Raw genomic sequence first — 17,390 nt, 5'->3', positions numbered from 1 at the left:
TTCCAGGGCAACACTTCCATCTGGAATCGGGTTACGGTTGGCGGTTTCACGCTGACATAATCATGCTCGCAGTTGCCGACGGGGAGGACCGGGCCGAACCAGCCAATCAGCTGCTGCTCAATGAAAATCAACCTCGGGCAGCCGGCCGTCCGTGATTGGTCAGATGGCACGTGTCCATGATTCGTTTTGCCGGCCAGCACAGGCTACCGGAAGGATACGGTAGAGCGTTAAGGAGAGGGAAGAGAGCCGCTAAGAACAATTATGGGGTCTTGAAGCTATATCGGGCTATCCTTTCTGATTCTAGTCCCGCTTTTCCTAGTAGAAAGATTACAATTGCTAGATATCACACACTACAGCGGCAGTGTACATCTAGATCGAGATGGTCAGGTGGCTCCACGTGACCATCTGTGTCCTGTCCTCACCAATCAGGAAAGTACAGGGACAACATCGTTCTACACTAGTAGTCAGAGGGAATTTGGTTGAAATTATATCGAATTGACCAGGAAGAAACTCCCACGTAACAAGACAACAGTGATCGTACACCCATCCATCATGCAAGTAAGTCGAAAACTCTAGTTGTACTGCATATATGTCGCCGTCGAGTTGAACTTGAGGTTGCCCTTAATCACCTTCTCAACAGAGGCCAAGAAGTCCTTCTCGGTGGCCACCTTGCGGCGAGCCCGAATAGCAAACATACCCGCCTCAGTCGCAACACTGCGAAGTTCGGCACCTGTAGCATTGGGGCACAATCGCGAGATCAACTCCCAACGGATGTCTCGCTCAACGGACATGCTCTTGGCATGGATTCGGAGAATGTTGGCACGGCCGTCAACGTCAGGCAGCGAGAATTCGATTTTACGATCGATACGACCGGGACGCATGAGGGCTGGGTCAAGTGTGGATGGACGGTTGGTAGCGAACATGACCTTGATGTTACCACGAGAGTCGAATCCATCCAGCTGTGTGATCAGTTCCAGCATGGTTCGCTGCACCTCGTTGTCTCCACCAGCACCATCGTCAAAACGGGCACCACCAACGGCATCGATTTCGTCGAAGAAAATGATGCATGCCTTCTTGGTACGGGCCATCTCGAAAAGTTCACGGACCATCCGAGCACCCTCACCAACGTACTTCTGCACGAGTTCACTCCCAATGACACGAATGAAGGTAGCATCCGTTCGGTTGGCGACTGCACGGGCGCAAAGGGTCTTTCCAGTTCCCGGGGGTCCATAGAGCAGAGCACCCTTAGGTGGGTCGATACCGAGGTTCACGAAACGTTCTGGCGATAGCAAGGGCATCTCAACGACTTCTCGTAGCTTCTCGATCTGTTCTTTGGATCCGCCAACATCGCCGTAGGTCACATCGGGCTTATCTTCGACAGTCATCATTGTCACGCTGGGGTCGATCTTTGGCGGCAAGGGCAGCATGATCTGGTACTTATTACGGTCGACGCTGCGAAGCCTAGTCAGTACCTAAAAATGACACATAATCCACTAGATAACTTACCCAACTCTCATGCCTTCCTCGATATCTGTCGGGCTAACGCGCTCTCCGAGGTTGACAACGAACTTGGCAATTTGCTTGACGTTGATCACATATTTGCTCTTGTCTGAGTCCTTCTCATCCTGGATAATCTTTGTGCACCTCGCGACCTGTAGCGGCTGCTCCTCTGCCATGCGTTGTCGATCGGCGGCAACATCCCAAAGGTGTGGAGGTGCAAGACCGGTGTCGGATTCCTGGTAGGACGTAAGCTCCAGTTGTTCAAGGGGCCGAAAGAGCTGGACAAGTTATCACCTTAACGCCGATCTTCTCATTGACGCTGTTCTGTTTGTCCTTGATATCCTTCTCGAGCTTCTTCAGCGCATTCGCATAAGGTGCGGCGCCATAAGTCTTGAGTACTGCAATGTCACTGTGATGGGCTTCTGTCAATCATTGTCATCGCGCTTTGTGTGGATTGAATCGACACAGGCCGAGGACTCACGCGTCTGTAAGGGGTGTAATCTTCTTCTCTGGCTCCTCATCGTCGGCATAGTTCTTCTGGAACTTTTCCCAGTTCTCACCCGTGGCGCTAGGCATGATGAAAGGTGTTGACAGCCAAAGGCCGAGCTAAGGACCGGTCCAAGGAAACAATAAAATCGAAGATGTATATGAAGATGGAACAAATTCGACGGAATCTAAAAGCGGCGGCAAGTTGAAAAAGGATAGATAGGTTGGGTATTGGGAGAGCAAAGGACGGTGATGTAGCAGAGCTGCGGTGGTCGAGCTAGCCTCACTAATCAGGTGCCAAGCTTCATCACCGCCCCAGAGAACCTCGCAGAATTTCCTGTGTGTCCTCCACCACAACAACTCAACTATCTCCTTTCACTCATTTTTTAAGGTTAATTTTGAATATCGATTTTCAAAATGGCCGCCGCAGTAGCACAGGGAGCCGCCGGCAACAACTCCTTCAAGGTGCGAAGCCTCAAAATGATCTGTGTGGGCTACTGATTTCTGATTGCATGCAGGACAAGGAGAAGCCGATGGCCGTGCGGGCCTCCAACATTCTCGCTGCTCGGGGTATGTATATTCTCATGATGTTAGTGGCGCCCATGCTAACGATGCTATAGCTGTCTCCGATGCCATTCGAACAGTATGCTTGCTCAGACGATCTGCAGATACGTAGATGAGGGGCTAACAGGAATATAGTCGTTGGGACCCAGGGGTATGGACAAGATGGTGAGTACATTTTGGGTTCTCGTTCTATCAAGATGCTAATGTCTCTCCAGATCCAAACGCCCAAGGGACAGACCATCATTGTACGCAACCCAAACCCATTCGAACATATCGAAAGCCCCAACTGACCCCCGCAGACCAACGATGGAAACACCATGTTGAAGGATATGAGCGTGATGCACCCAGCTGCCCGTATGCTCGTCGACCTGAGTGCGGCACAGGATGTCGAAGCTGGTGATGGAACGACATCAGTAGTTGTCATTGCTGGCAGTCTGCTCGGCGCTGCCGAAAGGTTGCTAGCCAAGGGCCTTCACCCCACTGTCATCTCCGAGTCTTTCCAGAGAGCCGCCGCTGCTTCCGTTGAGATCCTCCACAACATGTCCCGTCCTATCAACCTTTCCGATCGCTCCACCCTCCTCCAAGCCGCTTCTACTTCGCTTTCGTCCAAGATCGTGTCCCAGCACTCCGGACTTCTGGGCCCGATGGCCGTGGACTCTGTGCTAAAGGTCTGTGACCCGAAGACCGCAGAGAATGTGGACTTGCGGGACATCCGTATCGTGAAGAAGGTTGGCGGCACAATCGAGGACAGCGAGATGGTTGATGGCGTGGTTCTCAACCAGCCTGTGATTAAGACCAGTGGTGGCCCCACAAGAATCGAGAAGGCGCGGATAGGTCTGATTCAGTTCCAACTGAGCCCGCCCAAGCCAGACGTATGTTTATTTGCACCTCGAACTGTCACTGGAACAAGACTGATAATCAGGTTTTAGATGGAGAACCAAATCGTGGTGAACGACTACCGTCAGATGGATAAGATCCTGAAGGAGGAGCGCCAATACATGCTCAACATGGTCAAAAAGATCCAGAAGACCAAGTGCAACGTCCTTTTGATTCAGAAGTCCATCCTCCGTGACGCCGTGAACGAACTTTCCCTGCACTTCCTTTCCCGTCTCAAGATTCTCGCCATCAAGGATATTGAGCGTGATGAGGTCGAGTTCCTGTGCAAGAGTCTCGGCTGCAAGCCCGTCGCTAATGTCGACTCCTTCACCGAGGACAAGCTCGGCACCGCTGACCTTGTCGAGGAAGTCCAGGCCTCCGGTGCTCGTTACGTCAAGATCACCGGTATCAAGGCTCCTCTTGCCGCTTACAACCAGACCGTCTCAATTGTCGCCCGCGGTGCCAACAGCTTGATTCTGGATGAAGCCGAGCGATCTTTGCACGACGCCCTGTGTGTCATTCGCTGCCTCGTCAAGAAGCGTGCCATGATCGCAGGTGGTGGTGCTCCCGAGGTTGAAGTGGCCCACACACTCGCCATGCGTGCTCGTGAGCTTACTGGCACCGAGGCTATCTGCTTCAAGGCCTTCGCCGACGCCATGGAGGTCATCCCTACTACTTCTCGCTGAGAACGCCGGTCTCAACTCCATCAAGGTTGTGACTGAACTGCGTCACCGCCACGCTCAGGGCCAGCACAATGCTGGTGTCAGCATTCGCAGCGGTGGTGTGAAGGATGATATCACAGAGGAGAACATTCTCCAGCCCCTGTTGGTCAGCACTAGTGCGATTGAGCTGGCTGCGGAGACTGTGAAGATGATCATGAGAATTGATGACATTGCTCTGTCGCGGTAAACGCCCCGCTAACTGAGCTGTATGATGGAAAGCGATCTAATCGCGACGAGTAATTAAAAAAATATCCCGTTCCTGCATAGAATCACACTCAGTCCTGTAACAATTCCTGTGTAATGTATATGGCAAACAGAGCTCCCTGCAATACTATCGCAAATTCTATCACCAAAGATCGCTTGGGGTATAGATCGGCTCGAGGGCGTCATGTTAACATGGCAGTTTTGAAATTGGGGCCATTTCATTTTGAAAGTAACGTCGAAGGCGTTCAACGTCTTCATAAAGCATACTATATGCATCTCTCATATATCTCCTATGCTATTATATTCATTAGAAGCTTCTGTCTATCGATGTCATCCCATGCCGTATAGCCTTCATCCCTCGTTTCAACAAAGAGATCAGTCTTTGGTGACTTGCTCAATGATTCAGACACGGCCAAGTCGTACACATGAACAGGAATCTCAGGTCCCAATGGTAGCCAAATACTTGCGCATTTTAGATGCGCACATAGTTAGGCCCAGGGCCTGTTCCCTAGAATATATATAGTAACCCTTTGAGCACCAATTGCCACGATGAACAGCCAATGATACCATTAAGAGTGTACACATCAGCAACAAGGCCAGTCTGCAAGAAAACTAAAAACCATCGATATTAGAGCCCAAAATGGAACTGAATAAGGATATTTGGAGCTAAAGACCGTGAATAACTCTTTGTCCGCGCCAAGAGATGACCTCGGCCCGTTTCACAACATCTCTCGACATTGGAAGCTCTCGAGGTAATCTCTGCTTTTCCATATATTGTCTCAGTAATTTGACGACTATAAATATTTATATACATACCTACTGCCCTTAAACAGTGATTGCTGACGTTTACGCGCCTCGAATTGCTGGCGATAAGAGATAGCGTGACGATCGGACGTCAGCTCCGCCTGTGAACTCCGATCGCCAACCACCATGGGGAAGTTCGAAGATGACGGGAACTCAGAGTCCGTACCGTTGACTCGACAACGGTCGGAATCCCTCGCCTCACAAACATCCACCGACTCGGGCCTGTCGATCGCCTCCGAATCATTCATGAAGAACTACAAGGGAGGCACCACGATGCCGACGGACGGAGGAGATGGGGACAGATACCGGGACGTCGAAGACGGAGGGGAAACTGGCTTAGATGAGCCTCTTATATCAAGCGGGAAGAAGACCGGCTCGTCCAGTCGCCTGCGCAAGATCGTCTGGTTACTGGTGTTGCTCTGCGTCGGTGGCTGGGTGCTTTCCTTCGTGCTGTTCCTCACGCAGAAACGACCCGATACCGCGGCCCTCTCGTCTGCCTCAACCGTGGAGATTCATGAACCAGGCACGGCCACCGGTGGTACGAGCCACGGTAAACCAGTCACACTTGAGCAAGTCTTGAGTGGTACCTGGTCTCCGAAGTCCCATGCGATCTCCTGGATTGCAGGCCCGGACGGCGAGGATGGTCTTTTGGTTGAGCAGGGCGAGAAACAGGACGCCTTTTTGCGGGTGAAGGACATCCGCAGTAGCGAGGATGGCGTCGATAACCTCGAAACTAGAGTGTTGATGAAGAAGGGGTATATTTGGTTTGATGGAGAGGCCATGCTATCGACCAAGACGTGGCCGAGTCCTGATATGAACAAGGTCTTGGTCATGACTGACATCCAGTCCAACTGGAGACACTCATATTTTGGGAAATATTGGATTTTGGATGTGGCGACACAGAAGGCCGAGCCGCTAGATCCTGGAAACCTGAGTGGACGTGTACAGCTTGCAGTTTGGTCGCCAACCTCTGATGCGGTTGTGTTTGTTCGTGAGAACAACCTATATTTGCGTAAGCTGGCCTCCTTGGAAGTCACCCCCGTCACCAAGGACGGCGATGAGAACCTCTTCTATGGTGTCCCGGACTGGGTATACGAGGAAGAAGTCTTTTCAGGCAACACCGGCACCTGGTGGTCTGACGATGGGAAGTTCGTCGCATTCCTTCGAACAAACGAGACAGCTGTTCCTGAATATCCTATTCAGTACTTCCTTTCACGGCCGTCAGGCAAAAAGCCACCGCCTGGACTTGAAAATTACCCCGAAGTCAGGCAGATCAAGTATCCGAAACCCGGCAGCCCGAATCCAATCGTCAACTTACAGTTCTATGATGTTGAGAAAAATGAAGTTTTCTCATTTGAGATGCCAGAGGACTTTGTTGACGAGGAAAGAATTATCATCGAGGTTGTTTGGGCGTCCGAAGGCAAGGTTTTGATTCGAGAGACGAATCGCGAGAGCGATGTTGTGAAGATTTTCGTGATGGACACAAAGGCCCGAACTGGGAAACTGGTGCGGTCAGATGATATCGCAGCTCTCGACGGTGGCTGGGTTGAGCCTACACAGTCCACTCGGGTTATTCCTGCTGACCCCAAAAATGGTCGACCACACGATGGCTACGTTGACACCGTTATTTATGAAGGCTATGATCACTTGGCTTATTTCACGCCTTTCGATAACCCAGAACCGGTGATGTTGACCAAGGGCAATTGGGAAGTGGTCAACGCACCGTCCGCTGTTGACCTGAAGAAGGGTCTGGTATACTTTGTTGCCACAAAGGAGGCTCCAACTCAGCGTCACGTATACTCGGTCAAACTGGATGGATCCGATCTCCGATCTCTGACGGATACGTCTGCACCCGGCTTTTTCGATGTTTCATTTTCCCATGGAGCCGGGTATGGTTTACTCAGCTATAAGGGCCCAGCAGTGCCATGGCAGGCCGTGATCAACACCCAAGGTGACGAAATTGACTTCATAAATCTCATCGAGGAGAATGTTGAACTCGCTAAGATGGTCGAGGAGTCTGCCATCCCAACAGAGGTGTACAGCAATGTAACCATTGATGGTTACACGCTCCAAGTTCTGGAACGCCGCCCTCCCAACTTCAACCCTGAAAAGAAATACCCCGTGCTTTTCTTCCTATATGGTGGACCAGGATCGCAAACGGTCGACCGTAAGTTCACGATTGACTTCCAGACCTATGTCGCCTCCAGCCTGGGTTATATTGTCGTCACTGTGGATGGCCGAGGAACAGGTTTCATTGGGAGAGAAGCCCGGTGCGTTGTCCGTGGTAATATCGGCCATTATGAAGCCATCGACCAGATCGAGACAGCCAAGATCTGGGCTAGCAAGAGTTACGTGGATGAAAGCCGCATGGCAGTTTGGGGCTGGAGCTACGGTGGCTACATGACCCTGAAGGTCCTTGAACAAGATGCGGGCGAGACGTTCCAATACGGCATGGCCGTGGCACCGGTCACCGATTGGAGGTTCTATGGTAAGCCCATTGAAATTACTGCTGTTCTGTTTGTGCTCCCACATGCACATACTAACCTTCTACTTCCGCATAGACTCCATCTATACAGAACGTTATATGCACACCCCCGAGCACAACCCCTCAGGCTATGGAAATGCCTCCATCGATGATGTCATGGCCCTAGGCCACAGTGTTCGGTTTTTGATTATGCACGGTGTTGCCGACGACAATGTTCATCTCCAAAACACTCTTGTGTTGATTGACAAGCTGGATCTAAAGAATATCGACAACTACGACATGCAGGTCTTCCCTGACTCGGATCATAGTATACAATTCCACATGGCACATGCGCTTGTTTATGAACGTAAGTTCTTCCCGATGCGTTCCATTTTATGGCCTCCCAGTGTTGGAGAGGACATGACTAACTGTGAATCAAGGTCTTTCGAGCTGGCTCATTAATGCGTTCAACGGTGAATGGCATCGGACCGCCAATCCGAAACCACAAGAATCGACGTGATGTAGGATTTCGCGCCGTTCGTCATCTTGTGCTTCTTCTGATTTTTCGGGATAAATGCATTTGTTTCGGGATCATGTACACCCCCCTGTTCGGGTAGATTATATTCTGCTAGATATACATATAGCGTTAAGGAACAATGGATGCATATTATGATCTAATGTATTATCATGATGCAAAACTAGGAATATAGATGGAAGGACCGTAGTCGCTGCAGCGACAGGTACGCCACAATTTCTCAACATGTCAAAAAAAAAAAGGTATGAAAAGATCAGGCAAACCATATTAACAGAGGGCTTTTCAAAGGAACGAAATCAAACACCGGACAATGCAAGTATGAACAAAAAGCAACGAGAAAATATACAGAAGTGCAGTATGTGCAAGCAGGGGATAGTAAGAAGGGAAATCAAGACGCGTGACTAGGATCAAGTCCGCCAGCCCGAAGGAAGTCATCTCTGTTGACGACACTAATATCCGAGTTTCGGTACGGAAGGAAGTCTTCACGCTGCAAGCCACGCAGCTGTTCCCGACCAGCAGTTGAGACGGAGCGCGAGGAGGAATGAGGACGAGAGTGAGGACCGGAATTTAGCACCGACAACCGATGGTTGAATGTCCACATGGGTGACATATTCCCCGGGGAGCCGCCGTTGGGCAACGCGGTAGGCCTTGGCGCAAAGACCGGCAGACGACCGAAGGACTCAGTATCCGTAGAGATATTGCTCATGCTCATGCTTATAGCTGACATATCAGACGCGGGACGGTGGAGGCCGCCGCGACCTGGGAATTGGGATGTGGAGCTGTAGATTGTGGAGATACCGGAGTGGGCAGATGAGCGCCAGGAGTGTACCACGCCGCGCGGGATGGTGATGATCTCTTCGTCGACGCCAGTCTCGATGGCGGCTGCCACGTCGGCAGGGTCGATTGGGTCGCCAGCTGCGCGGCTGGCCATCATCTTGGCAGACTTGCCAATCCACAACATCTGCTCGTGCTCGCGAAGGTACCGGTCACCGCTGAAGGACTTCTGAACAATTTTGCGGGTCATCATGCCGAGTTTGCGACGGTGCTCGCTCTTCTCGTACATGCGGCGGGTTATGGCTGCGACTTCCTCGGGTGTGGGGGAGGAGGTCAGGACTGGCGCGGGCGACGTGTCGTCGCTGTGTTTGCTCCATTCCCCGAGCATGGCAAGCATGCCAATTTGGGCCTTTGCTAGGGCGAGGGCGTCATTTGGTGCGACGACAGCACTGAAGCGGGAGAAGTCATCTGGGTCGCTGAGTACTCGGAGGGAAGCACCGACATCCGTGCAGACGACGGGGGCTCCGGTAAGGGCAGCCTCTCCTAGGGCGAGAGGGAGACCTTCAGACAGAGATGAGTTTAGGAAAAGCCATGTGTTCTCCAGGACCTTCATGGGGTCGGCACTTCCACAGAGCGTGACTCTGCCACGAAGACCCTTTGATGCGATGATCTCTTGACACTCGGTAGAGTAAGTCGGCGCTTTATCAATGGCACCATAGATGTCCAGATGGTATTCATCGAACTTCCACTGATTGATGATGATATCCGCAGCGAGAAGGGCAGTCTTGATGTCCTTGGCATACCAAACGTGGGACAACATGGTCACAGTCGGTCGCTCGGATTTGATTTCCTTGACTGGAGAAAACTTCTGCATATCGGTGATACCGTTGACGACAGGATCGATCTTTCGGCGGAAAGTGTTTCGGTGCTCAATCGTGCCCTGGCAGGTACCAATCTCGACCTCCCAACCGGGGTTGAAGAAGTCTGCACAGGGAAGGATGATGTCTGCGTGGTGAAGGGCCAAGACGGAGGTAATTCGCATCAACCCAAGGAGTGCGTTTCGAACAAATGGCGAGAGCTTGCACAGGGCAGACGATAGACAGAGATTGGTTTCACGCCAAGCGATGGCGTGGTCCCAAATCTGCAAGGTACAGTTGCGCTTGATCTTGCATACAACACCGTAAGAGGCACTGACGCTGTGATGTGAGGCTTGGAAGGTTGAAGGAATCTTTTCTGGAACCGGGATTGAGAAGATGAAGAGATAGCGGTACCAGAGCTCCAAGGCGACGTCGAGGGACGCCAAAGTAGGAAGCTCGGTGTCGAACCACTGGGATGACGGGATGGTGTTTGGCATTTCCTGGGTCAGCCACAAATCTCGCCAGCTCTGCTTCACCATTTCACTGTTCCACACCTGAGTCCAATGACGGGACTCCTGGAAGTATGTGTTCAGGTTCACAAGCGCGCGAGTCGCCTGGTGGATATCAGACTTGGAGAGATGTACGGCACGGGCACCCTTAACCAAAGCTGTCAGGATAGGAATGAAGTTCATCTTGATGTCGAACTCGCTTGCGGATGTAACATTGTCCACCTCGGCATCTAGCTTGTTATGAAACAAACCGTGAGTTGGAGTGAGGAAGTCCATACCCCAAAGCGGGATGATCTTGAGAGACTGGACGTTCTGTTCAGTTTGATGCTTTGGAACACCAAAATCGTTTGCTGACTCGCAGATCATGTGCCATTTGATGGTGCTCAGGGAGTTGATCATATCTCGTCGACAGGCAGAGACACCACCACCTTCATTAGGCCAGGTACCGTTGTCTGCCGCCATAACATGAAGTGTCTTGTCGGTATCAGTGCCAAAGTTTTTGGAGCGAGTGTTAACAACAGAATCACCGCCAGAACCAAAGTTGAGCAGATCGGTGAGCTTCACAGCGAGCGGGGTCCAGCTGGAAATGTTGTCGTCCAGATCTGCACTGGCCATGATCGCATCAGCGCGGATATCCATATACTTCTTGGCAGATGTGAGATTGCCCCAGTCACGGCTGCGCCAGTAAGGGGAAAGAACCTTGTCTCTGCGCAGAATACGGTCGTCCATCCAGCGAACGATAATTGCATCGAAGTCAACACGATCCTTCCACGCCTTCCACATCAAGGAGCGAGCCTGGGAAGTTGACACAACAAAGCGCTTCTTCGTGAGGCCCAGTGCCCGGGTAAGGATGTTTGACTGGAGACTGTCGCAGTAGACAAAGGGGTTATCATGGACAAAGCTGGTATACTTCGGCTTGGCCAGTACACCCAGATAATCGTGTTCAATCATGGGCGGAGTCTGCATCTTCTTCCCGTTGATGGTGGTGAAGATGGTGGGATGGAACTTGTGATCGTACAGCCAACGACTTTCGTAGACGTCGGCGCCTTGGACAAAGCTGGCTTCGGTGACTTTGGAGTGAGGAATCCAGCGCTCAACTTTCTCGGGATGGCGTCGCGGAGGCGCACACCAAGACACAGTGCAGCTGATGTGGGATAAGACAAACTCGGCTCGCAGCAACTCATCGCCGAAACGGGGGTTCTTGCGATAGTGGTACTTGAAACGGATAAGATTGCCATCCTTCATGTAGGAACCTGATTCGATAAGACCCTTGCGGTTGTACTGCACGCTTTGCAGATGGTTTGCTCCTGACACGCAGCGTCGTCCCAGTGGAATACGGTTTGATGATTTGATAAGTTTGAAACCCTTCTTACTCGGGGCTTGGTAGTCGTAGTGGTATTCGTTGATCATTTTGCCGTCCTTGAACTCCTGCTTGACCAGAAGCAACATCTCACTCGAGTAGGTGCTGACGTACTTCAAGGACTTGACTTCCTTGGGCTCGTTATTATGCTCACCAGCGTAGTGGTAGATCTTGAAACCACCGTCAATCTCGTGGTGCCTGAATGTTGTAAAGGTGCCGTCCAGACTCTGGACAATGACCCGGTTCTTTTTGATATGGATTGTCATGCCCTTGGTCTCTTCCCACAGCCGTTTGACGTTTTTGCGGCCATGGAAGACAAAGAATGACAAGCCCAAATCTTGAACGATCTTGGAATACACCCAGACCATATTCAATAAGAATACGATTGGCACACGGACAACGGTCGGAAGGGTCTGAGTGACGTGGTTGAACTCCCTCTGGAATTCCGGATCTGCGACCAAAGCAACCACAAAGAACTTGACCATTGATCCCAGCTTGTGGTAAATGTAGCTAGCTGGTGATCGGACTAGCGACAATGCCATCGGGAGCTTCCGTGGTATGTAGGAAATGTACTTCGAAGTCTCGGGCTCTTTGGGAAGAGCAGTTTCTCCAGTTCCCCAGTGAGCATAATCAAGAACGCTAACTGCGGTGGCAGCTCCAAGGTTGCAACGGGCAACATGGACATTGAGATCATCAGTATCGAATGTGCAAAGATTTTGCTGGAGCCATTCGCGCTGGCTATTGGAGAGGCTGCATTGTTCACCCAAACAACGCTTTAACAGCACATCTCGAACTTCGGTTGGCAACTTGTCCCAATGGAGATCGGGCTCGAAACCAAGACAAAGCTGGCGAAGGAGTTCCTTCTTAGCCCAGCGTACGACCGTAGTTGTGTTGGCCTCCTCGCGAAGCTGTCGAGCCATTGTGTGAGTTACTCCACCGGAAATGATCGACCCTGCCAACGATGCGTATTCATGAGGAACACCCATCATAAGCTCTGTGGCAGCATGAAGCAATGTTTCAGCGATGATCTGACAATTTGCGCTGATATCGAGACGCTCATCTAGGAGCCCTCCCACGACAATGGCCAACTTTAGCTGGTTTCCGGTACTGCAGCTGAGAGCTCGAATGCCCGGACCGAGAGAGCCAGGAGAGACAAGGTCAATGACGATGTCGCCCTTCTCAAAGGATGTGATCGCAGTGTTGACAATATCCTTGGAGCAAGGGAACGCCTCTTCGATCCTAAGTTCTTCTCTGCGGGACAACATGACACTCTTTATTTCCAAACCGGGATTGACACCAGGATCGAGCCTGAATCGGGAATCGGAAGGAAGCAGCGAATAACTTTCGAAGAAAGTCTGAAGCTCTTGCTGGGACCAGTCAGGATCCGACCAGGGCGTCGTAAACGCATGGAAGGTGCGGCCAAGTTCCACCGGGGAGTCCACTTTGTTTGGCATACCCATTTTGGCATTCCAGATCGAGAGGATGGCAACGGTCCAGGTGGCGACCCCGAGTCCAATGATCTGTGAGTACTTGTTATCCGGCAGACAGACTCTGAGCGCAATACCGACTGGCAATCCGATACAGATACCAATGATGAGAGGCTTCAGTGCATGGGGGCCCGTAAAGATCTTCGTGTATTGGTACCAGATCAAGCCTGTGTAGGCGAGAACGTAGGAGAAGAAAATAGTCATGCCTTCGATCGTAGACTGGAAGGCCCAAATGAGAGCAGTAGCTAGAGCAAGGCTCCAGACATGCCACAAGAGGAATCTGAAAAGGACACGCCAGTATACCTTGCGCCGGAGTTGTACCTCCTGTTTCTGTGCGAGTCGAATGTCTTTTGCAGATCTGACGGAAGAGGGGGTTTGCTACCAAGGGCATCATGGAGCTCCTGGGCTTTGGTATCAATGAGCACCGCTCCGATCAAATAGTAGGCGAGGGCGAAGCCAACGGCCATTCGATTAGCATCATTCTCGGCAGGAAGAAGACTAAGCATGTGATCACCACTCAACAGTTGCGCCCACTTGTCGAGAAGCGCAATCACAAAGTAGAGAACACCACATCCCATCTCCTTGCTTGACTGACGCCAGTGAACGAATGCATTGTGGAGACGAATACCTTTCTGGGAGTTGCGCAGGGTGTCAAGTGCGACCTTGGTTTGGATATTCCAACCAGAACTGAACGGAATCGGCCTCGGAACATCTGCATAGCGACAGTACCAGTCGAGAAGGAAATTGGTAGACTCCCAGTCCCGGGCAAGCTCAACGACCATTTTATCTTTAGACGCCTTTGAGAAAATACCACGCTTCGTTTCAGCCAAGACGTCCTTCAATAGGGCTTCTCTCGCCAGCTTGAGGGCAGCCGGATCACTCATGTTCGCAAACACTTTTTCGTCATTTTTTCCATGGGCAGAGATATACCACTTGCGGATCTCGGTATCATCAGTGCGTCGCATGGATTGGTACCAAGTGACCCACTTGGAGGTAACCGAACGAAGGGAGAGCAAGAGCACACCAATAAAGACATAGATAACGGTGAGATAGACAGCCGAGTCGTGGCCGGTCCAGGCCGTGATGATCGGCGACAAGAATAGGATCGGAATGCACATAATGATTGACTTACGACCTGACAAGAAGGTCGAGCCGGGATAACTGAAGCTTGCAAGCGAGGCGAAAGTCGAGAAGTAGATTGTCAGAGCGATGAGGTAGAGGTAGAAGATGATACCAGCGCGAGGGCCTCGAACACCTGAAATGGCAACAAAGCCGATCAAGCCACCGGCCACAGTGAAGGCAATACCGGCAATTAGACGAATGAGAACGAACATGTTCGCTGCTGCGAAGGCCATCGAAATGAGGTAGTAAGGGCCGCCACATGCAATCCAGGTACCAATTGCACCGGAAAGCAGCAGGGAGATCATCAGCGCCATAGTTGCACTGTCCTGTTCATCATGAGACATGGCAGCAGAGAGATAAAGCCCACGGCCAACCATGGTGAGCAAGATAATGTCAATCAGAGCTGGAATGGCGAAGACACTCAGGAATGTGAATCGCTGGTATCCAGGCATAGTATTAGGCTGTTCATCAGGGTTGACATCAATCTGAGCTCCGGCGTAGGATGTAGCGAGCTGCGGAGCTCCGTTCACCCAGTTCGGCGGCTGATGGTCTCCGTAATAAGCTCTGAATCGGTCGGATAGCAACTTTCCGAAAACACTGGGAGCCACATCAAAGTAAGCCTCACATCGCGATCCCAGGGCAAATGACTCTGCGAAGGCCGCAGCCTGATCGGTATGGTTGTTAAAGAGGGGATTCCGATCCGTAACTTCTGCGTAAATCTCATCGAAGGCTCCCCGTCTTGCAGCGCAGAAAAGCGCAAGAGCCATCATGTCCACATATGCATCAACGGAGCCGCCTTGAAGAAGCGCGCAGAGACCGCTAGTAATAGCGGCAAGGTCATCCTCGCGACGATACCTCAAAACATCGGACAGTACGCTGTCGGCCTGATTGAAAAGACCGAGACAGACATCGAGAGATGGGTATTTGCATCCTTGATCCGTGTACCAGTTGATACGAGACCTGATCAGATCCTCAGGAGAGGTGGACTTCTCGAGATACCCAACCGTGTTCAGTGCTTTCAACTGAGCAAAAGAAGGGGCATCGACCAGTTGCTTGCGAATGTACGTGCAGACGACCTCGGATAGCTCGCTATGTGAATTAGTCAGAGAGAGGTGCTGCAAGAGAAGGAGACGTTCTTCAGGGCTGAGAGCATCGATATCTTGAATAAGTCGGCGAGGAAGGCCAGTATCGTGCGACACATTCTGAGACCAGGTCGCGAAAGTTGCCTCAGTCTCGAAGCAAACATGGCGGGGAAAGCCCTTTGCAGAGAGGAAGGTGTGAAGAACAGTTCCAGCCAGGCCTTGTGCATTCTTGGATACATAGATCTCAATACCATCATGTTCCATATCAAAAACGGCCCAAAAGCGGAGATCAGAGCTCTTGCGCAGACCAGAGTCGAGACAAAGATTTACGTGCAACAAATCGTTGGATGCCCAATTCGCAAGTTCCTTGATTGTGTTGGCCAAATGCTCGTCATCTCCGGAGAGAGCCAGAGAGTCATAGAATTGACGTAAAAGGAGTCCAATGCTTTGTATTTTGGATGTCGGGACGGGATGAAGAAGATTAAGAGACTTAAGGCGTCGTTGAGATTGGACAATCTCTGCAAAGGCCAGTGGGTTCGAGTCAGAGCCGAGAGGGAAGCAACCAAGCGAATTGTAGGCCATCCCTGATATGGAGATAGAGAGAGGGCTGCCCTGTGACTTGACCTGTGCGACCCATTCTGGAGGATCACGCAGTCGAGCAGTCGGGCTATCGGGAGCCTCGGAGTCGTATTCTGATGAATCCAGTAGCGCATCGATAGCAGGGAAAATCGGCTTGAGAATGTCCCAGCCAGCCTTGGTATCCGGGGAAGGCAATATGTTCAGGTTGGCACGCCAGATGTCGTGGGCCTTCATAATTTCTGCTTCCTTCAGCCAACCAAACGCGGGGAGAGGTTCGAGAGTCGTGACGTTAAGATCCGCATCGCGAAGAGCAGCCTCAGGGCCGATCCAGGTAATTGCGCTGTAAAAGCCGCACCACTGAATAGATCGGCGGACTATGGCATTGGAAACAGTGACATTGTCGTCGACGGTTTCCCAGGCCATTACGACAAAGTCTCTCATGCAAGACTCAGAAACAAATGCCTTGATTGTTGATTGCAGTTCAGTCAGTTGGAAATAGTCCCGCTTTTCGCCTTGAGGCATGATGCTAGCGTTCCGAATGACCAAACCCGCCACGGCGTCGCTCTGCACGGCCTTTCGATCCTTCAGGAAATGAGGAGGCTCAGACTCGAGATATACTGCCAGGCCGAGGCTGCTGATGGTCTCGAGAAGCTTTCTTCGAGCGGTAGGACGGAGCACATCTTCCCAATTTGCGAGGAGAACACCGGAAAATGCGGTATCATTAAATCCACTTGCAAGCAATTCCTCGATCTTTTCGATGACGGCCAGAGCGGTTGCGTTTTGGGGAATGAATTTCCCAAAATCAACACGTCCTATTACTTGGCTGCGCTCGTGTCTGGAAATCGCTTTGGCGACACCTGTCTGGAAGGGATCCACGACCAAGATATCCCATTCTTGCAAAAGTCTTTCTTGAGAGACAGTGGGTGGGTTTTCGAAGCTTCCCAGATAGACTCCGAAGCTCACGGGCTTTCCCTTGCGTGGACGCCTGTCAATCAAGTTGAGCTCTCGGTTGGCTAGCTTGGCCAGACGTTTGGATACAGTCGAGGGTACATTATCTGGTAGCGGTCTCGACTAAAAATACCCTGGAATTAATATTCAGACTAGAGGAGAACAGCTTGTTGGTGACCGCTATATCATACCTTATAGTACTTGACAAGTCTTTTTACCCCAGAATATATGATTGACAAAGATCCAGTGGTGACTGTGAATAGTAACACCCCAATGAATACCTGGGGAAAATAGTCAGCATATCTTCGTGCTCTGTGTTTGGGACGAGAGTGCCAAAGGTCAAGTTGTAAAGAGAACCAGGGTCAACATACAAATTGCCACCAATGTTCTTTCATGGCATCCCAGCCAAGAGGATGTGGCCTGGACGGGAGTGAATCTACTCCATTCATTATGTCGAAATGTTGAGTCCTCGACTCGATATGTCTTTAGGCGCAATATAAGAGGCCCACTGTGAGGA

The 17,390-nt window shown here is 51.2% G+C and overlaps 4 protein-coding genes across 4 annotated transcripts; 2 read left to right on the top strand and 2 right to left on the bottom strand.

Annotated features, from left to right (window-relative positions):
• Window positions 1–572: 572 nt before the first annotated feature.
• Window positions 573–2,076, bottom strand: rpt1 (proteasome regulatory particle base subunit RPT1; the record flags this gene model as incomplete). Its single annotated transcript, XM_057295816.1, has 4 exons — window positions 573–1,452; window positions 1,507–1,736; window positions 1,795–1,909; window positions 1,982–2,076. 4 exons carry the CDS (start codon window positions 2,074–2,076, stop codon window positions 573–575), a joined length of 1,320 nt encoding a protein of 439 aa, XP_057143698.1.
• A 276-nt stretch (window positions 2,077–2,352) lies between these two features.
• On the top strand, window positions 2,353–4,335 carry N7519_009042 (chaperonin-containing T-complex subunit CCT4; the record flags this gene model as incomplete). Its single annotated transcript, XM_057295815.1, has 8 exons — window positions 2,353–2,451; window positions 2,505–2,556; window positions 2,607–2,629; window positions 2,686–2,715; window positions 2,766–2,795; window positions 2,850–3,422; window positions 3,480–4,088; window positions 4,114–4,335. The coding sequence occupies exons 1-8, from the start codon at window positions 2,404–2,406 to the stop codon at window positions 4,333–4,335; spliced, it is 1,587 nt and encodes a 528-aa protein (XP_057143697.1). The 5' UTR covers window positions 2,353–2,403.
• A 947-nt stretch (window positions 4,336–5,282) lies between these two features.
• Window positions 5,283–8,140, top strand: dapB (dipeptidyl aminopeptidase dapB; the record flags this gene model as incomplete). The annotated part of the gene is made up of 3 exons (XM_057295814.1): window positions 5,283–7,644; window positions 7,718–7,987; window positions 8,061–8,140. 3 exons carry the CDS (start codon window positions 5,283–5,285, stop codon window positions 8,138–8,140), a joined length of 2,712 nt encoding a protein of 903 aa, XP_057143696.1.
• Window positions 8,141–8,543: 403 nt separating this feature from the next.
• Window positions 8,544–17,322, bottom strand: gtb3 (glycosyltransferase family 4 protein; the record flags this gene model as incomplete). The annotated part of the gene is made up of 3 exons (XM_057295813.1): window positions 8,544–13,398; window positions 13,446–16,996; window positions 17,245–17,322. The coding sequence occupies 3 exons, from the start codon at window positions 17,320–17,322 to the stop codon at window positions 8,544–8,546; spliced, it is 8,484 nt and encodes a 2,827-aa protein (XP_057143695.1).
• Window positions 17,323–17,390: the final 68 nt, after the last annotated feature.

This window comes from Penicillium mononematosum (assembly GCF_028829835.1).
Source record: "Penicillium mononematosum strain IBT 11891 chromosome Unknown utg000005l:1.0-9366267.0:1.0-9372171.0, whole genome shotgun sequence".
NCBI classification, from domain to species: Eukaryota; Fungi; Ascomycota; class Eurotiomycetes; order Eurotiales; family Aspergillaceae; genus Penicillium; species Penicillium mononematosum.
The sequence above is the reverse complement of the archived record's forward strand: the minus strand, read 5'-3'. Positions and strand labels throughout refer to the sequence as shown.